The 21,500-nt window shown below is 37.1% G+C and overlaps 2 protein-coding genes across 2 annotated transcripts in view; one reads left to right on the top strand and one right to left on the bottom strand.

Moving 5' to 3' along the window:
* The window catches only part of LOC125865819 (squamosa promoter-binding protein 1-like), an 82,817-nt gene that overhangs the window by 53,280 nt on the left and 8,037 nt on the right, over positions 1-21,500 (top strand). The window lies entirely within an intron of this gene.
* Positions 335-19,599, bottom strand: LOC125865817 (putative DEAD-box ATP-dependent RNA helicase 29). The gene is made up of 11 exons (XM_049546071.1): positions 19,149-19,599; positions 17,687-18,848; positions 17,539-17,593; positions 13,884-13,979; positions 12,769-12,814; positions 5,850-5,923; positions 5,639-5,691; positions 2,504-2,585; positions 2,362-2,418; positions 1,226-1,364; positions 335-898 (listed from the first exon to the last, which is right to left on the bottom strand). The coding sequence occupies exons 1-11, from the start codon at positions 19,510-19,512 to the stop codon at positions 663-665; spliced, it is 2,364 nt and encodes a 787-aa protein (XP_049402028.1). The 5' UTR covers positions 19,513-19,599; the 3' UTR covers positions 335-662.

Here is a 21,500-nt window from a genome sequence, read left to right on the forward strand (position 1 = left end):
CTTTCAATTGATGCTCTTATTCATGTTTGTGATGGGGATTTCTGATTTTGAGTTTAGCAGTTCGGCTGAAAATTCTTCTTTCTTCTTTTTTTTTGCTTTGATCAACAATGGTCTGCTTGATGTTGGTTTTTATCAGTTTCTGTTAGTTTTTATAAATTTTGTGTTCCTTGTGTAACTACAAATAGTTTGTTAAATTTGATGGAAGTACTGGCTAATCCATCTAGAGTCCAGACTATTGACTGCATTTTAAAGCTGATCAAAGGAAAATTCAATTCAGAAAGTTGAAAGCACATATAATTTCTTTCCTAAATAAAAAGGTAATCTGGTACAACTTTTCTATTAAAAGTACTTGTAGAGTTCTGCTATTTCACCTCTATAAAAAGCATAGAACCATTCGACAGAGAGAAGCCGGAAGTTTCATACACAGTATGTCCATAGGCAGTCTATGCTCCAACCTGATAATTACTATAAAAATGGCTGCCTGTTGCATTCTAAGCTGCACAAGTATACAATGGAAATTTCACCTTATTTCCATTGAATTATAAGAATAGACAAGTCAACTCCTGTGAAAGAAGGTTCCCTAGTGCTCTTCTGGATTTGCATGTGTAAAAGCTTGCAAAATGGAGATCCCCATCATGAGCAAATGAGTTGATAAGCTGGAATCAACCTTGTCTTCCCTTTCCCTTACCCTTTCCATTTCCCTTTCCCTTTTTGCCACCTTTGTAAGCCTTTTTCCCCTTCTTGGTCTTCAAATATGATGCTCTTTGGGCCTTCTTCTCTCTTTCCTTTCGAACTTGATCAACATCTTTAATTTCTGATCGCACGTGGGCGTTAGGTACTGACCTATTGTTTCTCCCACCTCTGAAATTTCTGCCACCATCTTGACCTCTAGGACCACCTATTCAAACAGCACAAGGTCACAACCATCAACCATGATTTAATTTCATTGAATGTAAGCAGATACTATGTGTCAAACTACAAGCTTTCATTTGATTGAAACAACATAAGCTCACAGGATATATGAAACAAAATGAATTTGAACTTCCATCACCAAGGAAACAACATGGAGCAGCATAATAGCACATGTTTCCTGGGAGGAAACATAACCATAATATACTCTGAATGCAGTGAGAGGGCCATCAAATATACCAAGAAATATGTAGAATTTATCACTAAACATTAATAATGTCAAAGTTCTCTTAGAAGAGGGGTTCCAGATCATTACCAGCTAAACTAGTTGTTTGTGCAGCAGAGTTTCCATCATTCGTTCCATTAAGAGATACTCTCTTGTGTGATTGGTCTTTCCACTTCTTGTATATCCCAGTTTTGTTGGTTTTTCCCTTAGAGCCGCTCTCTGTCTTTATCTGCACACCATTAACAAAAAGATGAAAAAAGTTTTGGAAAGCCGAGACCTGAAAACTTGAAAGCTTTGCCCAGTATAACAATCCTATAATGCAACAAGAAGGTCAAGTCAAATAAGAGCACATCTATGGGAACCTATAATAGTGTCCAAATACTGCCTCCGTGTTGCTTCTATAAAATCACTAGGCTTACATCCTTATCATAGTAAGCAGAATCGTTAGCCTTCACTTGCTGTTTGGTTTAAGCCCTTTCTTTTTCATTGTTTGGTACACATAACTGCTTAACTTCACAAAAGGCTTAAGGTATATAGGGGTAGTATTTTGGGCAAGCATGATTTCAAATCATTTCCCCACCTTATACAGAAATCATGATGCATTAAATATCATATACACTTCAAAGATGAAACCCTGACAGGAAAAAACCAAAACAGTATCAACCTTATAAGTTATTCTATAGGTTATGTCCTCTAGTTGATACATAAAAGATTTAACTTTTAAAAAAATACTATCTTAATCTCCAACGGGTCCAAGAGAAAGTGAATACCAAAGAAAATGCATAAAGACCCATCAGATTCCATACTCCGAAGTCCTTAGAGCTACTTAGACTGATGAAATTTAATGCAATTATTACATTTCAGTTAGATAAAGTGTTCAAAATGATATTANGAGCTGCACTTTTTCTTCCTGAGCTTTCTGATCAACCAATCCCCTATTTCAGCATGTGTGTTAGGTGGGCCTTTTAATTTGCAAATGACAAGTTCCAATGTTTTATTTCATTTCCTCAGCATTAGTAGATACTTTCATTATGAGGAGAATATATTTTAACGTATCAAATACAAAGTTATTATGGGAAGGGGGCATCACATCTTTTCGGTGCTCACAACATGAAAAGTAGGCTTGTTTGAACTCTCCTGCCACACTTCAAAGAAAACTAGATGTTCTATTCATCAAGCTTGCTGGTCCAGACAAAAAATGACATGCAAAGGCTTAAAAAAAGTACCTTCCCACTAGCTGTAACACGATCTCCATTGTTGAGCTTGATGTATTTCTTACTCCTCTGTGTTCAGAACATGCAATTAGCTTTCTAGAGAAAAACTACTCATTACAAGAAAAAGGCAGCGTCATTCGTCAATTATAAGTACCTTATCCCAATGATATGAAACCTTTTGTTTCTGCAACCCATTCTTGTCATCAGCTACCAAATCTAGAACAGCAGCATCCAACCTAATTTGTGCAAAATGCCAAAAAGAAACAATGTCAATAAATGCTAGTATGGTGGGTGTCTCAAGTCCTGATAAAGGAGAAGTGTCACATTAGGTTGATCGCAAAACTAGTCAATTTAGGATGAATCTTCAATTCTTTGCAATAGTGAATACACATATTGGCAGTTTGAAGCAAACAAACTGCTGTATTGGAATTTTTCCTTTTCATTCATAGTTACATACGAAAAAATTTATTTCAAGATGTAGAACATGAAATTGGAAAAAATTCTGACGTATTATGATAGCTCCATGGACAAAAATGAAGCTTTGGATGAACCAAAAAGGTCATTCACAAGGTCTCAAGCCAAGGAGATACAAGCTAAGGTTGTTGAGATATAATGGGAGAACAAGAAGATGCTTTATTGTGGAAGAACCGAAGAAGATCTCGAGACTTGTGGAGAAACTCTGGCTAAGTTCTACACTTATTTCATGGTCCAAGTCCAAGATGAAGAAGATTGGATCCCATAAAGTGCCCCAAATTGACTCCTAAGGAAGGAGGACTTTAAGAGGAGCGAAAAACACGACCAATTGCAAGTTACCAATTTAAAAAGAAAACGACCAATTGCTCACGTCATTGGTGTGTTTCTTGGTCCAAGAGGCATGTGTTTTGAAGACCATGTGCTATTACTTCACTTATTTCAGTTGGTTAGTTTGGGAAGTGTGACATCAATGCTACATGTTTTATTTTGGAAACTTACTATACAATTCCATTTGACCTTGTGTATGGAATTGGATCTATTTTCGAAGCATCTACTATTCCTTTCCTTCCAAACAGACCACCATATACATGATGGTATTAACCTCCACCATCTCTTCTGACTCTCGGTGCCTCCTCTCTTTACCCAGCTCTTCAACACCTTTGACGTACTTTCTGGCATTGTCCAATTCAGATTTGAAATGCTAAGGAACAGATTCCAGATTTGAGCAGTGTAATTACAATGCAAGAAAAGGTGGCGGTTAGTTTCACTTGTCAAATTGCATAAAAAACACCTAGGGACCAGCTGTCTACCCTTCTTCTAAAGTACTTCCTGTGTTAAACAAGCTCTCTTTATCACTAGCCAAGTGAAGCATTTCACTTTTGTAGGAATATCCCCCTTCCAAAAATAGTTCCAGAGGTGTTTTGGTCTCCCTGCCATCACCTGGAGACCTCTTCTGTAAGCACTGTTGACTGAGAAAAAGCCATCTTTGCTGTGCTTCCACAACATCCTGTCTGTGGCATTTGCGATTATGTTCACTCCACCTAGCATCCCTAATATCTCAGCCACCCTTTCCACCTCCCAATCATTGAGAAGTCTTCTAAAAACTAGATCCCAACCCTGTTCAGTCCAGCAATCACCAACATTAGCATCAGGATTTCCACAAATTTTAAAAAGATCTGGAAGAGATCCCTAAGAGGGGATTGATCTATCCAAACATCCTTCCAAAATTTTTTTTTAGTGCCACTTCCCACCTTGATATATAAATTTGTCTCCATTTGTGGCCACAAGCTTCTAATTGATCTCCATGCACCCACACCATAAGGTTCTGTTGTGTTCTCTGAACACCAAGGGTTTAACTCACCATATTTAGCTACAATCACCTCTTTCCAGAGGGCATTTCTCTCTTCAGTGTACCTCCACAACCACTTCTTCAATAGGCTCTCATTTTGTAGTTTCAAATTCTTAATTCCCAATTCCCCCTCTGTCTTTGCTAAGTAGAGCAGTTTCCCAGTTTACTAAGTTATAGTCTTTTCCATCCTTGTTGCCTTGCCATAGGAATTTTCTCCTTAGCTTATCTAGATTTTCCACTACTTTTCCTGGGATTGGGAATAGAGACATCACNACCAAGGGTTTAACTCGCCATATTTAGCTATAATCACCTCTTTCCAGAGGGCATTTCTCTCTTCAGTGTACCTCCACAACCACTTCTTCAATAGGCTCTCATTTTGTAGTTTCAAATTCTTAATTCCCAACTCCCCCTCTGTCTTTGCTAAGTAGAGCAGTTTCCCAGTTTACTAAGTTATAGCCTTTTCCATCCTTGTTGCCTTGCCATAGGAATTTTCTCCTTAGCTTATCTAGATTTTCCACTACTTTTCCTGGGATTGGGAATAGAGACATCACATAAGTGGGCAGAGAATCAAGAACAGAGTTTATGAGGATCAATCTTCCTCCAAGTGAAAGATATTGAGCCTTCCATCCAGAAAGCTTCGTTTCAGTTTTCCTAGTCAAAGTTCCTATTTCTTTTCCTAGTTAGGTTTTATAACTTTTCCTAAAGGACTTATTGTTCAAAATAGTATAGGATTTGATCTCTTACCCTTCTAGGACTAATCCTTCGATAGAGAATTGCTCAAGAAAATAGGTTATGGAACCCACACCCCTTAAGTTGATTTTGGAAGGTTGAAGAATGAATCCAAGAGTAGCCACTACAAGAGTTCAAAGGGAAGTCCTCTCAATTCAATTGATTATACTTTCTTTTGAAAATAACAAAAAGAACACCCCTATATATAGGGCTCAGGGATGGAATTAACCGTGGTGCACTTGCGGGAAACTCCTTGCCGAGGGCCTGTGCACCCCCGGGATTAGTCNGAGTTCAAAGGGAAGTCCTCTCAATTCAATTGATTATACTTTCTGTTGAAAATAACAAAAAGAACACCCCTATATATAGGGCTCAGGGATGTGTAACCTATTCCATTGGCAAATTGTTGTTGCTAGGAATCAATTAAGAGTGAGTCTAGGGATATCTTGAAGTTCAAGATTCATTCTTACGTTTCTTGATCCGTTTCAAATTCTATCTATATGTTTCTGTTCTTGTTTTTTTTAGCTTCCGCACATTCTTACTTTTATTGATTCTATATTGGATCCCTAACGTGATTGCTAGCATATTATGCTGTATTAGCAGTTCAAAGCTAAACATTAACTTATGATCTTCAACCATAAACACATGAGAAAGCAGAAGAAACTACTTCAAGATGTGTAACATTAAACCTCTATCTTCCATGCTAATATGTATAATAGGTGAAACGATAGTGAAGCTTACCTTTTTGATTCAAAACCATGGGTGCCCCTCACAGAGAGTCCAGCCTCAAAATGCTGCCAGCAGCAGAATACAAGTTAGATTAGTCACTCCACAAGATGCAAATAAAAGAACATGAAAAGCGTAAGACTCCCAAGCAGGAAGTTAAAAATCCACAGAACACTAAGAATCACATGATTACTGACAATCTCGTAGTTCACGGCTAATTATTTACCTGATTTGTTGGTACCGCACTTATGAAGTACTCCTCGTCTTTAAAAATCTTTGATTTCCTTTTAGAACCAGAAACTGTCCAAGTGCAAAAGAACAAATCAACAGAAGACCAAATTAAAATGAATATTATATCTGCAAAAGAAACAAATAAGCAAACCAATACTGTTTTTTTTCCTCATCTAGACCTAACAGTCCTTTTTTCTTTTCATTTTCTTTTTGATACAGCAGACATAGACCCCACCAAACCAATACTCCTCCTCGAGTATCCAACAATACTTTATTCCACTAGCTCCCTTGGTGACTTGAACCTTGAAACTCATGGGTTGAAGTGACGCCCTTTCTATAGGATATCCCTCCCTCACCTTTAAACCTTACAATCATAATTGAGTGTTCTATTATTATTTTTAAATGATAACTGTGAGTACTTATTTTATGTCCCATTAATGGACTGTGAGTTATTTTTTTAAATGATAACTGTGAGGTTTTTTTTTTTTGAGGTATTTTTTTTTTTTGATAAAGGTAACATTTGTATATCAATCATCAGCTCAAAGCTGGTATCCAAAATTTACATCATATCGTCCCTCCACACATGTGTGTCGGGCATAAACAAAAGATAAAGAAAAGAAAAGAAGAAAAAAGAGAAGCTATCCCTAGATCCTCCTTTCATCTTTATAAGGACCCTAGAATGTCTACAATAGCCACAGGGTCATCTATATACTCTGAACTACACCAATAGCAAAAAGTGATAATGCAGTTCATTTTAATCTTGTGCAGAGGGCTGCTCTTGTTATCAAAATTCCTAGAATTCCTTTCTTTCCATATGGTCCACCAAATAACAGCTGGGACAATTTTCCATCTACTCTTGTCTGTGCTGCCACTGCCCTCCATATTCCAGCTTTCTAGAGCCTGTCCTGTTCTCCCTGGAACAGTCCAACTTATACCTCTGAAGCTAGTAAACAAATTCCACAGCTGGCCAGCCACTTTACAATGTAAGAACAGATGATTAATTGTCTCTGCAACCTGCTCACAAAAACAGCATCTTGGGCACATTTGTATTCCCCTCTTCATAAGATTCTCTTGTGTAAGTACAGCCTCTTTCACCACCAACCAAGTAAAAACTACCACTTTATATGGTATTTTAACCTTCCATATAAGCTTCCAAGGCAGAAAGTTAACTTGGGATCCCATCTGATTCATAATTCTATATGCAGAACTAACAGTGAATAAACCTTTATTATGACATTTCCATTTAAGAGTGTCTTCTCCATCCTTGAATCCTAAGAACTGATCAAGTGTTCCATAAAATTCAGCCAATCTTTCCACCTCCCAGTCTTGCATCAGTCTTCTGTAGGTAAGGTTCCATCCATGTTCAGACCAAACTTCATAAAGAGTCGACTCTTGTTGTTGGTTCAGGTGATGAATATCCGGGAACAAGCGTTTGAGGCTTCCATTCCCTAACCAGTTATCTTCCCAAAACCTGATCTTCCTCCCATTGTTCACATTACATTCAGTTTTTGCATAGAAACCATGCCATAAGTTTCTAATTGATCTCCACAAACTGGTTCCATATGTGGATGTCACTTCCTTAGTCTTCCAGGGTCCTTCCTTCCCATATTTGGCTTGGATCACCCTACCCCACAAAGATTGATCTTCTAAAGGAAATCTCCACAACCACTTCATGAGAAGACTTTTGTTCTGCTTTCTAATATTTTTGATTGCCAGTCCTCCTTGCTTCTTGGATAGTAGCAGTGTCTTCCATTCGACTAGGTGGAAACCTTTATATTCCTTCTCACCGTGCCACAAAAAATTCCTTCTAAGAGCATCAATTCTTTCTTCCACCTTTGCTGGAAGGGGAAAAACTGACATTAAGTAAGTTGGTAATGCATCCAGGACTGAGTTAATCAGCACTAATCTACCACCTCTTGATAAATATTGAGACTTCCACCTAGACAATCTTTTCTCACATCTTTCCACTACTCCATTCCATATCTCTTTGGATTTGCTATTGGCACCCAAAGGCATACCCAAGTATGTTGCTGGTAACTGCCCTATTTCTCCACCCAAAAGATCCCCCAGATTTTGTATTCTGGGCACATCATTGATTGGAAAGATCTGACTCTTTCTCCAATTAATGTGCAACCCTGATACTGACTCAAATAGTATGAGAACTATCCTCAGAATTTTTAGTTGGCTGTCTTCTGCATCACAAAAAATCAAAGTGTCATCTGCATATTGCAGATGGGTGATTTCCAATCTAGTATTCATCTCTTTGACCACATTAAAACCCCTTATCCAATCATTCCTATGTGCTGTTTTAATCATACTGTTCAGGCCTTCCATGACTAGTAAAAATAAGAAAGGTGAGAGTGGATCACCTTGTCTCAAGCCTCTGCTTGCCGGAAAGAAACCTTCAGGAGAACCATTTATTAGTATTGAGAACTTGACAGTGCTAATGCAGAACCTTATCCATCTTATCCACTTCCTCCCAAAACCCATACTATGTAGAATTCCAAGCAAATACTCCCAGTTAACATGGTCATATGCCTTCTCTATGTCCAGTTTACACATTATGCCTGGGATTTTATCCTTCACTCTTGAGTCAAGACATTCATTTGCAATGAGAACAGCATCAGTGATCTGTCTTCCTTTCAGAAAGGCCATTTGTTGAGTGTCAACCAGCTTTGGCATCACCTTCTTTAGCCTTTCTGTAAGAATTTTGGAGATTAGTTTGTAGACACTTCCAATCAGACTGATTGGCCTAAAATCTCTCAATTCTTTGGCTCCATTCTTCTTTGGAATGAGTGCAATGTAAGTTGCATTAAGGCTCTTTTCAAAATCTTCCTGAGAATGGAACTTCCGGATAGTAGCCATCACATCCCCCTTTAGAATCTCCCAACACTTCACAAAGAAGCCCATAGTATACCCATCTGGACCCGGTGCCTTGTCTATAGCACATGCCTTGAGCCCTTTCAGGACCTCATCTTCTTCAAAAGGTTTCTGTAAATCTAGTTGCTCCTCCCTGTTGATTACTGGACAGGGGTACATGTTGTAAGCAGGTCTCCAATTTTCAGTCTCACAGTACAACTTTCTATAAAATAAAACCACCTCCCTCTTGATATCTGTTGCTTCTGTTAGTTCATCACCTTCCACCACCAATTTGTCAATGTGATTGGTTCTTTTGTGAGCATTTGCAATCCTCTGAAAGAATTTAGTGTTCTTGTCCCCTTGCTTAATCCACAATGTCCTTGATCTTTGCCTCCAAGCTATCTCTTCCTTTTTAGCATAGTCTTCAAACTCCTTAGTTAAACTTGCCTTTTGAATTACTTCAACATCAGACAGAGGTCTGTCCTGTTGAATATTGTCAAAATCAGTGATTCTATTGAGCAACTCTTTTTTCTTCTTTTCCAGATTTCCGTAAGTGTTTGAGCTCCACTCTTTTAATTTGGTCTTCAAAGCTTTCAACTTAGAAGCTAGAATATAGTCTGGCCTTCCTTCAAACTCAAAAGATGTCCACCACTCTTTGACTCTTTCATTAAAGCCTTCAGTCTCCAGCCACCATCCTTCAAATTTGAAGTAGGATTTGGAATAGATCCAATAACCACTTGCGAGTGCAACTGGTGAGTGATCTGAACATACTCTTGGCATCAATTCCTGCTTTACATTGTTGAACTTTCCCCCCCATTCAGTAGAGTACATTATTCTGTCAATTCTGGAACCATATTCTGCATTGTTCCCCCCCGTCCATATGTAATTACCTCCCTCAAGTTGAGGATCAATCAACTCCATATCCTCAATCATATCAGAAAATTCCGACATATAAATGGAGTTCCTTGAACAGTTCTTCTTCTCTGAAGCATACCTTACAATATTAAAGTCACCCCCTAGGATCCAGGGTCCAGAAAATAAACCCCTAACAGCCCCAATTTCCCACCATACTTCTTGTCTTTCAAGATTGCAGTTAGGTGCATACACCCCTGTCATATGCCATTCAAAATCACAATTTCTTGATTTGAATCCACAAGTTAGAGTATAGGCACCAATTTCCACAACTTTCCCCTCCCAATGTTTACTGTCCCAAAGCATTAGTATCCCCCCTCTAGTGCCACTAGCCTCCAATTGGGCGTATTTAACTCCCCTGCTTCCCCATACCTGTCTAATTGCCTCCCCATTTTCACCTTCTAGCTTTGTTTCCTGCAAACATATGACATCTGCCTTCCATTCCTGAAACACACTGTTGATAATTCTCCTCTTATCTCTGTAATTTAATCCCCTCACATTCCATGATATTATCTTCACATTCATCATATATCTATAGCTTTTCCTTTCCCCCTGGTTCTCGAACCATTACTTTCAAACTTCATATCAATGGCCAGCCCCTTAAGTTCCTGCACACCCCTGGTTTTGATATGTTCCTCTACTTCTTTTGTTGATTCCTTGGTTACGATGTGCCTCTTGTTGTCTATTTTCATGAAGAGTTCTACCGCTTCCTTTCTACATCCATCAAAAGTCACCCCAAACTCTTTGCTCATCCTGATTAAATTTTGGTGTACCCAGATCGGTACATCCATCTCCCCATCAGTTTCCTCTTCTGCATCATGGAAATCCAGTGGTTCTGTCTCCACCACATTCCAGGTTTCTGTTTCCAATCCATCCATAGTTTGTATGCCTGATTGAGAGACGTTGGTAAGAGTGTTTGGTCTCTCCTCATCTGTAATTGTTATTGCATCAACGAATTCCACCTCCTCAGACTGGTTTGTGAATTCTACAAGAGAAGTCACTTGCTCTTGCTCCTGTGTGTTTGCCTCTCCGACGATGCTGTCAAGAGATTCCCCCTTTGGTAAATTTGCTTCGAGTTCAAACACCATAGGGTCAATATTTATTGGTGCTGTCTCTTTTGTCTGCTGGGATTCCAGAAGTTGGCCCTCATTAATAAAAATTTGGGCTTCATTAAAAGGAGTTGGGCCTCCCTTAGTTGAAAGCCCTTTTCTTTTAACTAATAGTGGCCCAATGTCATTTAAAATATGACCTTCCTTGTGCATATGTGAAATAGGCCCCACAACAGCTGTAGTGTCAGAGATAGAGCCCATGTGCCTGTCCCTGTCTATGCCAGTGATTAGATCTCTGTTTTTTCCCCTGTTATCTTCTAATAACCAGAGGTCATTACCCGTATCACACCTCCTTTTGCCCAGTGGATTTCCTTGCGCAGACTGTTGGATTAAAGACCCAGTCGACCGTTCTGCTCCGATGGCTACCCTCGTCGGAGCTTCTGCCCAAAGTTGCATCGTGAATAAGGTCCCTCTGTTTTCAATCGTCACTTCCTTCGGGATGTTACTTCCGTCACTGCGAACCTTGATTCTGGCCCATTTAATGTGATTCCGTAGCGTCGTTTCTTCCTCTGTTTCTGCCCAGCCACCGCAGTATTCTCCGATGATCTTGAAGAGTCTTTGGGACCAGAGGTGGAGAGGGAGACCTACAATCCTTACCCATGTCGTTTTGGGTCTGTTTGATGATTCTGTTGTTCCTATGGAGGGACTCCACCATTGTAGTTTTATTGGGCTTTTCATCCAGATCCAATCTCCTTCCATGACCTGCTCTGCTATGAGTTTGGAGGGGAACTCAAATAAGAACAAACCATTGCCCATCTCATAAATGTTTAGACCATGGGCTTGTCTCCAGTTGCTGTTGGACCACCTTCTGACCTCAGCAAGGGTTGTAGATGCATTGAAAGCTCCCACCAAACTCCTTTTCAACACCTCGTTTTGATTTACCAAAGAGTCATTAATGCTGATGATTCCTCCGCTTTTGACCGTAAAGTTTGTTTTTGTTTCTTTTCCATCTCTTCCTTCCCATCTAAAATTCTTGACCACCTCTGCATATGGAATATTGCTATCAGATAGCCTATATTCCTCTAGTTTATTCACCGTCTTGTGACTACTAATGAACCTAGCCACCTTTTCTGCAATATCTGCCCATCCAGAGTTTGTCGTCAACTCTGGTATGATAAGAACTGATCTCCTCCTTCCCCTTACATTTATCAAACTCATGTAGCGTCCAGATTTGTTGTAATTGCAGGCTATGAAAATTTCAGACAAATTTTCAGCTTTCTTCCATCTTCGGACAACATTCCCTTTCGTCTTAGACGCCTCTTTCAAGACCTGCACTATCCATTCCATTGATCTTTTGTTGAAGGAAGTCCTAGTAACTGTCCTTCTGCTCCTTTCAGTCCATTCATACCAGACTCCTGTTGTCCCTGACATCATCTCTAGGTCATATGATTTGAATCCTACTGCAAAGTATATGGTGTTCTCCATGAAGAAAGAAAAAAGAAGGGAAGAATGAAGGAAGGAAAGAGGGCTAAGATTTTCCGGTGGTCAGAAGGACCACCGGAGATGGGGAAAGAGAGTTTGGTAGAGGGGGATTTAAATTTTGTTGGGAGATGTGCCTGGGAGCATTTCTACAGTCATACTTTAAGCTTTTTTGAGGTATTTTATCCTCAGTTAACTGTGAGTAGTAGTTTACTTGAATAAAATACTCACAGTTTTACACCCAATGGACATGTTGGAAAAGTAAGAAATAGGATCTTTTTCTCTACTCTAAAAAGAAGTTGAAAACCAAAACTTGGTAGTTTGGGTTACTGTCGAGATCTTACACCCAGAATCCAGAATATGAGAATATCAATAAGGTGATATATTGATCACATAAACAGTTTTATCTTTCTTCATCTAAATGGTGCTTTCTGTCTTTTTAAGTCTACTCCATTTGATGAATGGGGCGCAATATGTTCAAAATCAAATTATAACAGGGCACATAACTACACATCTGCCTATTCCAAGATGAGATAATACATCTTGTATCAATATGTCTGAACAGATGATTTAATGAGACAGAACCACAAAAAGGAAGAGTGCACGAGGACACACCTTGTTTCTCCTTCCTTTTTGAAGGTGTGGGATCAAAATCATCTTCCTGCAATAGAATAGAAACAAAATTCAAATGAACACATTTAATCACCATTCGCAAATTATAAGACCAAATCATATGATGAGAAGGATTCTTATAACATCATATCAAATAGTTAGAAGATAACTTCTCTCCACAAAAAGATAGCTGAAGGGAGAACTTCCAACAACTAAATAGTGCCAGCTGCACCATGACGCCATGTCACTTCCCCCAAATACAACCATGCTTGTTCAGGCCAAGCAAAAATCACTGTTCTATGGCACTGATCTTCCACTCAGGATACTCTCTTTTTTTTTTGCAGTAAGTTGTTGTACTGGAAAGGCATCAAGAAGATACATGAAATTTCAGTATACTTTTCAATATATCCTCAATTTTGTAGCCTAAACATCAGTATTACAACTCACTCATATTGACTTTTCAGTGAGCATGTGATTTTCCCTGTCTTGGTTTCTGTGTTTGACCCATTTCCAAATCCATGTCTGCCATATCCACATTCTTATTTGAAAACCAAAAACAATCAAGCAAAAGAAAGAAACTACAGTACCCACCAGGATAGTTTTATTAGAGTGAAGGATATCTTTCCAAAAACTAAGACAGAGACAACACAACGACTCCCACATACTCCAGCTCATTTCGAACTTTGTACCAAAGAAAAATAGCATAAAATGAAGGCATACACCCATCAGGAAAAGAATAAGAGTCTGCAGATATCAAACAACTTTTATATACTAACTATTTGACAAGTAACACCCATGTGTTCTTCACCAGGTTGAGGTTTGTGGTTTAACTAGAAATGAAACAACACATGTTGCATATATCCATGTTCCATTGTGCAAGTTATACAGCACCTAAACTTGGTAAACAAAGGGCATCTCATTCCATAATGCAGGAATTTCAAGAGAGTATCTAGGTTCTAAGTCAATAATTTCAAAAGTTACCAGCATCTGAGAATATCGTGTTACAGATCCATAGAATACCTTGTCCTTTTAGATTTCCTGTCTGTATTATGAAAGCAACTAGAGAGCACACTCAAAGAACATCTAAACAAAAAATCACACAAAGAAAGGAGCTTCACCTTTGAAGCAGGAACACTCGAGCGCTGTTGACGAACTTTATTGATGACCTCCTCATGAATAGCTCTTTTCATCTTCATCACATCAACCATTTGATTCTGCATGGGTTATCCAAAATATTAATTAAGAATCACCTCTAAGACATACTTGGGAATGGGGAAGAACAATGTGCAAGTTGACTAAGAATTCCAGTAACACATAAGTTCCGAAGACATGATGGTAAATATACATCTAACTGGAAATCTTAGAATACATTACCTTTGGTACTACATATACTCCAGAATTAAGCTTTTAACGACTTTCGACATAATGCACCTCAATGTAATAAGAACACACAATATTTCATGTTAAATAAATACAATATAAAATTTCATATGCTTTCACTCTTCAAGTACTCATGTTCATTACCTTTTTAATTTACCAGCAGTTTAAATTTTACACATTCTTTAACCCTCACTCCCTGATATTATTTTTTAATGACTGTGGTGTCCGGGCCAGCTTTCACGCACCTCAACTAATTCCACGGGATACCTGCCACCTCCCACGAGCTTTAGTTACTAGGTAACTTTCCGGCTAGGACAGATGGGAAAAATCACCTAATATTTTACCTCATGGTTCTCAACCACTTCATTGACCAATAGGGTGTCACCCTTGGGTCTCACTCACTCCCTAAATTTATTTATGTTTCTGCGGTTAAGGCCTTTAGCAGCGAATTCATGCTTTGATTTAACAGTTACTTGCCAACTACACACAGAATATAGTTTATAATTTATTCAGGTGGAATTTATTCCACAATAATGGAGAAGGCATTTTCTAGAGGTAGGTTATATATTGTATTTGTGTACAGTGAGGAAAAGACCATTCTACAAATGGTCAAATTTTGCTCCATAACCATAAGTACGTGTAAAATGGAGAGAGGCAAGAAAAGGTGTTTGCAGGAGTGCATTCTATGTTTTTATGTCAAGATTCAGAGTCTTGAAAAAGAATTGCAATGCTGCGCATGTATATGTACCAACTAGTTAAACCTTTTATTTTACTCACTTTTTTTACTTGGAGTCTAAACAAGCACCTTGAAAAACTCTCTATGTTTTTACTAGAATAATCTTGTCCAATTCTCTTGTAGTTCATATGACTGCTTGTTTAATCTATCTAGCCTTCTATATAATTGTTGTGAACTTGCTTCATTCATGACTAACGAAAAAAATATTTTATGCATGTCTCAAATGTAGCTTCTATTTTGCTTATTTGTCTATTTCATGGAAGAGGGAAACGAAAATGTAACAAGTGCATACAGTTTCAATTACTATTATTGTTGAAATTTATACTTGGAAAAATACACAGAGCATTATATGGAATTGATAGTAAACGAAAAGAAAGAAATGTGGTTATGGAGATAAACTTTAGGCATTTGAGGTTGGATAAATTTGACCGAAGGGAGCAAACAAAATTCATTTGCGGTGGATAGTATGCAACTACCTAAACAACATATTTAACATTTTTCAGAGATAAAGAGTCTTCAGTGGCAGTATGAAGTAGAATTTATGATCTTATTTTATTCTAAATTTTCGCTATCGCACTTTTATAACAACCTAGGAGTAACCCTTCCTCATGTGTGATGCGTAGAGGTGTAAGATTTGTTCTTTGTAGTTGATTTCTTTATGTCTGGTTGTATCTCTTCTTGAACACTTTAGCTTGATTTGAAGCCAAACATCTCAAATTAATTTTAGCCCTTAAATTGTAATTATGTCTTCATCTTTTTCACAAAAATTGAGCATTTCTTTGGCCCTTATGATTCTGAATAAGTTGTTTTAAAAATATAAAAATTGTGATGTATGTTTAAGCAAGGTTATCTGAAACTAAAAGGAACTAACAGGAAAGAAACTGTCTTTAAGACTTAAATATACAATTAGAATCTGAATAAAAGGCTTAAACTATTAGAAAAAACATTTGTTTCCAATTTGTAAAACGTGGTCAGGATAACATGCTACCCGTTGCTCTCAATTATCAAAGTGATCGACTTTCTTTATTGCAAAGTCGTACTTATTTTTCCCATTGAGAAGAGAACTGTATCAGCCTCTGAAGAAGTTGGCACTTCACATCACCCCCTTTGTGTTCATTTTTATCTAATTAACACTTTTTTGCTTCATATATGTAGAGCATCTCTAACTCCCCGAGGTAGTGGTAAGCTCTACGTTCACTCTACCCTCCCCAGACCCCACTTAATGGGACTTCACTGGGTATGTTGTTGTTGTTGTTCGTTTATGTAGAGTTTTTATGTCAAGAATATAGTTTTCTGTGTGTGCAATGTTTTTAAGTTTTGTGTTGTTGAATACGTACAAAAACAAAGGACTTCAATTTTGTCAACATTTCTAGCCACTTCATTAAGAAAACGGAAAAGGGTCAAAATTGCTCCTGAACTATGCGAAATAGACCACTTATACCCTCCGTTACATTTTGAGATCAAAAATACCCCCGATGTTATCCCTAGAGACCACAAATACCCCTCAAAAGTTAACAATCCAAATTGTTAATAACATGGCAAGCCATGTGGGACTGATCTTGCCACCTAAGCTGCCAACTAGGATTTCCAACAATTAGAAATCCTTCTAAAATTAGAAATAAATATTTTATTTTTAATTACATAAAAAGTATTTATATTTTTAATTAAAAACCTTTTATTTTTAATTACGTAAATATTTACCACTCTTTATTAATATTTATATTTATTGTCGTTAAAAGTTGTTTTTTCATCGTAGTTTAACTATTAACCAAGTATATTTCCACTTGATAAATAACTATTATACAATATATCTAACTTGATAGGATGATTTTTTGTATAACATACTTGTATCTTCTGTATGTATGAGGGAAAATTTACGGCTCGATAATATTAACTTTGTTCTTGTTTTTTTTTGTTGGATTAATATAATTTTAGGAGATTTAGATTTAAAAAAAAAGTTAGTGGTAATCCTAGTTGGCAGCTTAGGTGGAAGGATCAGTTACACATGGCTTGCCATGTCATTAAAAATTTGGGTTGTTAACTTTTGAGGGGTATTTGTGGTCTCTAGAGATAAGAGTGAGGGTATTTTTGAGCTCAAAATGTAACAAAGGGTATAAGTGGTCTATTTCACATAGTTTAGGGGCAATTTTGACCCTTTTCCGTTAAGAAAAACATTTCTAGCCAACATAAGCTGAACGAATTTCATACACAAGATGATATATAATTTAATTTATTTTTGAAACAGGTAATGTTGTACACAAGATGATATACATATCAACAATTAATGATGAACACGTGACCGATCAATTTTGTTTGGGTTTTCGAGAATTTATATTGGGTATGGTTTCTTTGTTAACCAATAAGATTAACATTCATCATTTTCAGTACGAAGAATTATTTCTTTAACTTCCATTTTATAACTCAAAAAGATTCTTTAATAATATTATGTGATTTTAAAAAGTTTATACTCATTGATATGGGGTACGTGTGCACGTGTCCAGATACTAGTCAGAGAACATGATGTGAAAGACAATAGGAGCTGTAGAAAAATAAACACAAGCTGCATTCAAAAGAGACCATATATTATAACAGGAATTTGAAGTTCTCCATGTTCTAGTTGATATAATAGCAGCTAACATAAAAGATAAGAAGTTTACTTGTTTTTTTGACTTAGCGGCTTCACCTTCAGCTTCCAGGATTGTCTGCTTAGGTCTATAACAAGATGTAATGTTAAAGAACAGAAATAGTATCCTTCCTCCATGGACAACATAACAATCAAAAATACAAAAGGACTTGTAGAATAACCTGAAGGCCTTCAAGCGTTCAGAAAAGGCCATTGCTGATAATTCATTACCACGGAGGTCATTTTTGAACATTGGATGCAACCCTTCGCGGGGTAGGTCTTTTACTCTTTTAATGGACTCTTTAGAAGGCCTTGATTTTGTCTTTGAGTACAACCCAAATGCTTTAGTGCATGGCCTTTGCAGAGTTTCTAGTTCAGTTGAATGATCAATGATTTCCCGAACTCTATCTGAGAGGAGATCTAGAACAGTTTGTGGAAAACGTCCATAGACAGTTTCTCCATTGGCAACTGCTTGATCTATTTTGGACAGGACTCCATCCATATCTTGGAAAACCTCTTCCTCAGTTGGTGCAGCCCTGATTGGTTTAGATAGAAAGAGATGAAGATCTAACAAATAAGCCATGTCGTCGGATGTGACAAGAGAATATGCAGTGCCAATACGACCAGCCCTTGCAGCTCGCCCAACTCGATGAACAAAAAGTTTAGGTTTGGTAGGAAAATCAAAGTTGATAACATTATCAAGCAGTGGAATATCAATTCCTCTAGCAGCCACATCAGTCACAATGAGCACCATGGTCTTTCTTGCTCTAAATCTAGAAACATGAATTTTGCGAGCATCGTGATCCATATCACCATAACAAACAGAAGCTTCAACACCCTCTTCTCTTAAAAGAATGTTGAGGAACTCAACATGATACTTGGTGGAAACAAAAACTATAGTTTGCTGATCAGAAGTTATTTGTTCACGAATCAGATACAGAAGTGCAGCATGCTTCTCCTCCTGTCTTACAGTGAAAAATGCAACCTTCAAGTCTGGACTTATCTTTGTATCCAAATCAAGCCTCACAAGCTGAGGGTCTCGAAGCCCAGCCTTGGCAAATTCAGCAAGGGCACTGGGTAAAGTTGCACTGAAAAGCAGAGTCTGGCGATTCTCACCTAGACGGGTGAGAATTGTATGCAATTGCTCAGCAAAACCCATGCTAAACAAACAATCAGCTTCATCAAAAACAACATACTCCACAGTGCGCAGTGACATATCATCAACCTCAGACAAATGGTGCATGAGCCGACCAGGAGTTGCAATTATAATATCAGGACTTTGTGCCAATTCTTCAAATTGGCTTTCCATACTATCACCACCAACCAACAAACTAACCCGAATATCTGCATCAAGGAGAAAAAAAATCATCTTTTACCATTTGAGGCTACAGGTAATTCGACTAAAACTCATAGCACCAACACGAAAAGCGGTAATTCTAACAATCTTCCCTCCTTTCTTTTGTTACGTCACACAAAATGGGACTTTCAGTCTTTAACCTAAGTATGGATTTAACAATACTATACAATACAATTTAAGTAGCAATAAAAACAAGCATTGTATTAAAACTAACAACACAACACAATACAATACAATAGGTAACAATTATCCAAACAAGCCAAATAGGAGAGGAAAAAGCAAAGCACCTGTGAATCGACCAAGTTCTTTGGTAAACTTAAGTGTTTGAAGCGCCAAATCCCTAGTTGGAGAAAGAATTAGAGCTCTAACACCAGCTTGAGGCACATGCTGCTTCAATTTCTCAAGCATAGGCACAAGGAACGCCGCCGTTTTACCAGAACCAGTACGGGCCATAGCAACAACATCGAATCCAGAGAGTATAAGTGGCATTGTTTTGCGCTGAATAGGCGTAGGAACTCTGTAACCTTTTCGTTTGATTCCTCTGAAGATATTAGAGCTTAAACCTAATGACTCAAATCCTCCTGATTTTGCCTTCTTCTTCTGCTTCTCTCTACGTTTCAGCTCCGCTTTGGAGCTAACCAGAATCGCCATTGGAGAGTCAGAAGCGAAGAAAGTTTTGGTGGCTCACTGGAGAAGAGAATGAACAAAGGGTTTTTGGACCTAATTTCTGGGTTTTGTAATTTACGATTTTATCTTCTTTTAATTATTTTTTTTAGCTTAACTAGTCTACCCTATTTAAGGCAACAAAAAAAAAAGAGTGAAAATATAAAAAGAGTGACTCACAATTATAATTACCATCGTCGTGTTGTTAATCACTATTATTGATCACTACCATATTTTACTTGTTCACATTCAAAATTAAAAGTCATATTTATCGGTTAACATCAAGTTAATGATAATATGCCTAGTTATTATTCATTGTCATCACCACTAGTCCACTATCATTACAACTAGTATAATTATCAACTATCATTAGCACTATGAACCATCATCACATATTAACATCGTGACTAGTAACATCAACCAATTTCACTATTATTATGACCTCCCACTATCGCGCCAACCACTACAAATACCAACTACCTCCACCATCACAACTATCATCACCAACATTACTAGCCAATAGTCACTAGCACTAACTATTACCACCACTATTACTAGCCATTAGCATCAATCACTATCGCTACTATCCAAAGGTGTATCCAGGAGGGGGTCATCAGGTTCACGTGAACCCATGCTCCACTCCTGAAATCATATATAGTAGTGTTATATTTTTTTAAAATATTTAAATATAGATATGTGAACCCACACTTGAAGTATTATACCGTGCGATTATGTTGGGTGCACCTCTCTAAGTGAGGTTAGAAATTTGAATCTTTTAGTTATCTTATTTTATTTTCCTTTTTAATATTGGGTAATGTCTCTCTAAGTGGTTTGGATAGGTAAAAATAACTTTGGACCTATAATTTTAAAATTTTAATTATTTTTAGTGATAAGAACTTAAATGTTAAATCGATCAAATTTATATCTTAGATCCACTTTTTTGTAATAGTGCACACATCATCTCAAAACCCTGGATACGCCTCTGCTACTATCACTACAAACCATCTCCATCATTACTAACAGACATAAATATTTTATTTTATTAAAAATAATTTTTTATATTTAATTACTTTCTATTTGAATTAATATTTATTAAGTATGTTTTAACAAAACATAAATTGTGCATATTCTTTTTCTTGGTAAATAAAACAATTTTTATTAAGATCAAATTAGCTCATTACAAAACCAAATAGTGTTGATCCATTGTTTCTCTATATTATATCAAATAAGCAGAAGAAAATCAAAAATCATTTTGACTCCTTTTACATAGCCTATCAAAATAGTAAATTATTTACTCTACACTCGTGTATTCATGAATAAAGTTATTTCTCTACATATTTTTTCCATCTGATAATTGTTGTTTTGAAATCTGATCAAGTTGCGCTCTCTCCATAACAGTTATCACCAAAGCAAACAAACAGTTGATTGTACTCCGTTTTCCTGATTTCTTCTTTGCCCATTTTTGAGTTTTGGGTCTTTTTCCCTTTCTATGTGAATAAATATAGGAAAAATTACCTATATAAACACCTTTTTTTTTTCTTCATAATTTCCATTATTCTCTATTAGTTCTAAAATTTTCCAAAATTCCTTATTTTTTAGTGTAACACAAACATAACTCCCACTCCCCAAACTCATGTTTATCACTTCCTGATTTCACTTCATACATCTCTCCCATCCTTTTCTTCTTCTCCAACTTTAGATTCCCACGATTTTTTGCTCCTTTTTTCATGCCACAAATTTTTCCACAATTACCCCATTAATCCATTTTTGAATTTCAAATATTTTCTCTTTCGAATTAATGATTTCAAGTTATTCAAGAGGTAGATCTCTTTTCATAACTTCAGTTTTCAGTTTCATCTTCAAAAATCGCAGATACATATGAATAAAAGTTCATATTTCAATATTGGGCTTACCCAATTACTTGAAGAAGGAAGCATCTTCGACTACAAAATTTTTTAAATATTTTTCGTGGGGTC

This window comes from Solanum stenotomum, chromosome 5, assembly GCF_019186545.1.
Source record: "Solanum stenotomum isolate F172 chromosome 5, ASM1918654v1, whole genome shotgun sequence".
Classification (NCBI taxonomy): domain Eukaryota; kingdom Viridiplantae; phylum Streptophyta; class Magnoliopsida; order Solanales; family Solanaceae; genus Solanum; species Solanum stenotomum.

Bases quoted from the DNA above. Each gene is read 5' to 3' on its own strand.
- LOC125865817 (XM_049546071.1), bottom strand. From the start codon at position 19,512: ATGGCGATTCTGGTTAGCTCCAAAGCGGAGCTGAAACGTAGAGAGAAG. The intron at 13,980-17,538 runs GTAAACTTCTTA...TAACCCATGCAG, and splicing joins CCGCTAAGTCAAAAAAACAA to AATCAAATGGTTGATGTGAT. The intron at 2,586-5,638 runs GTAAGCTTCACT...TGCACAAATTAG, and splicing joins CATGGTTTTGAATCAAAAAG to GTTGGATGCTGCTGTTCTAG.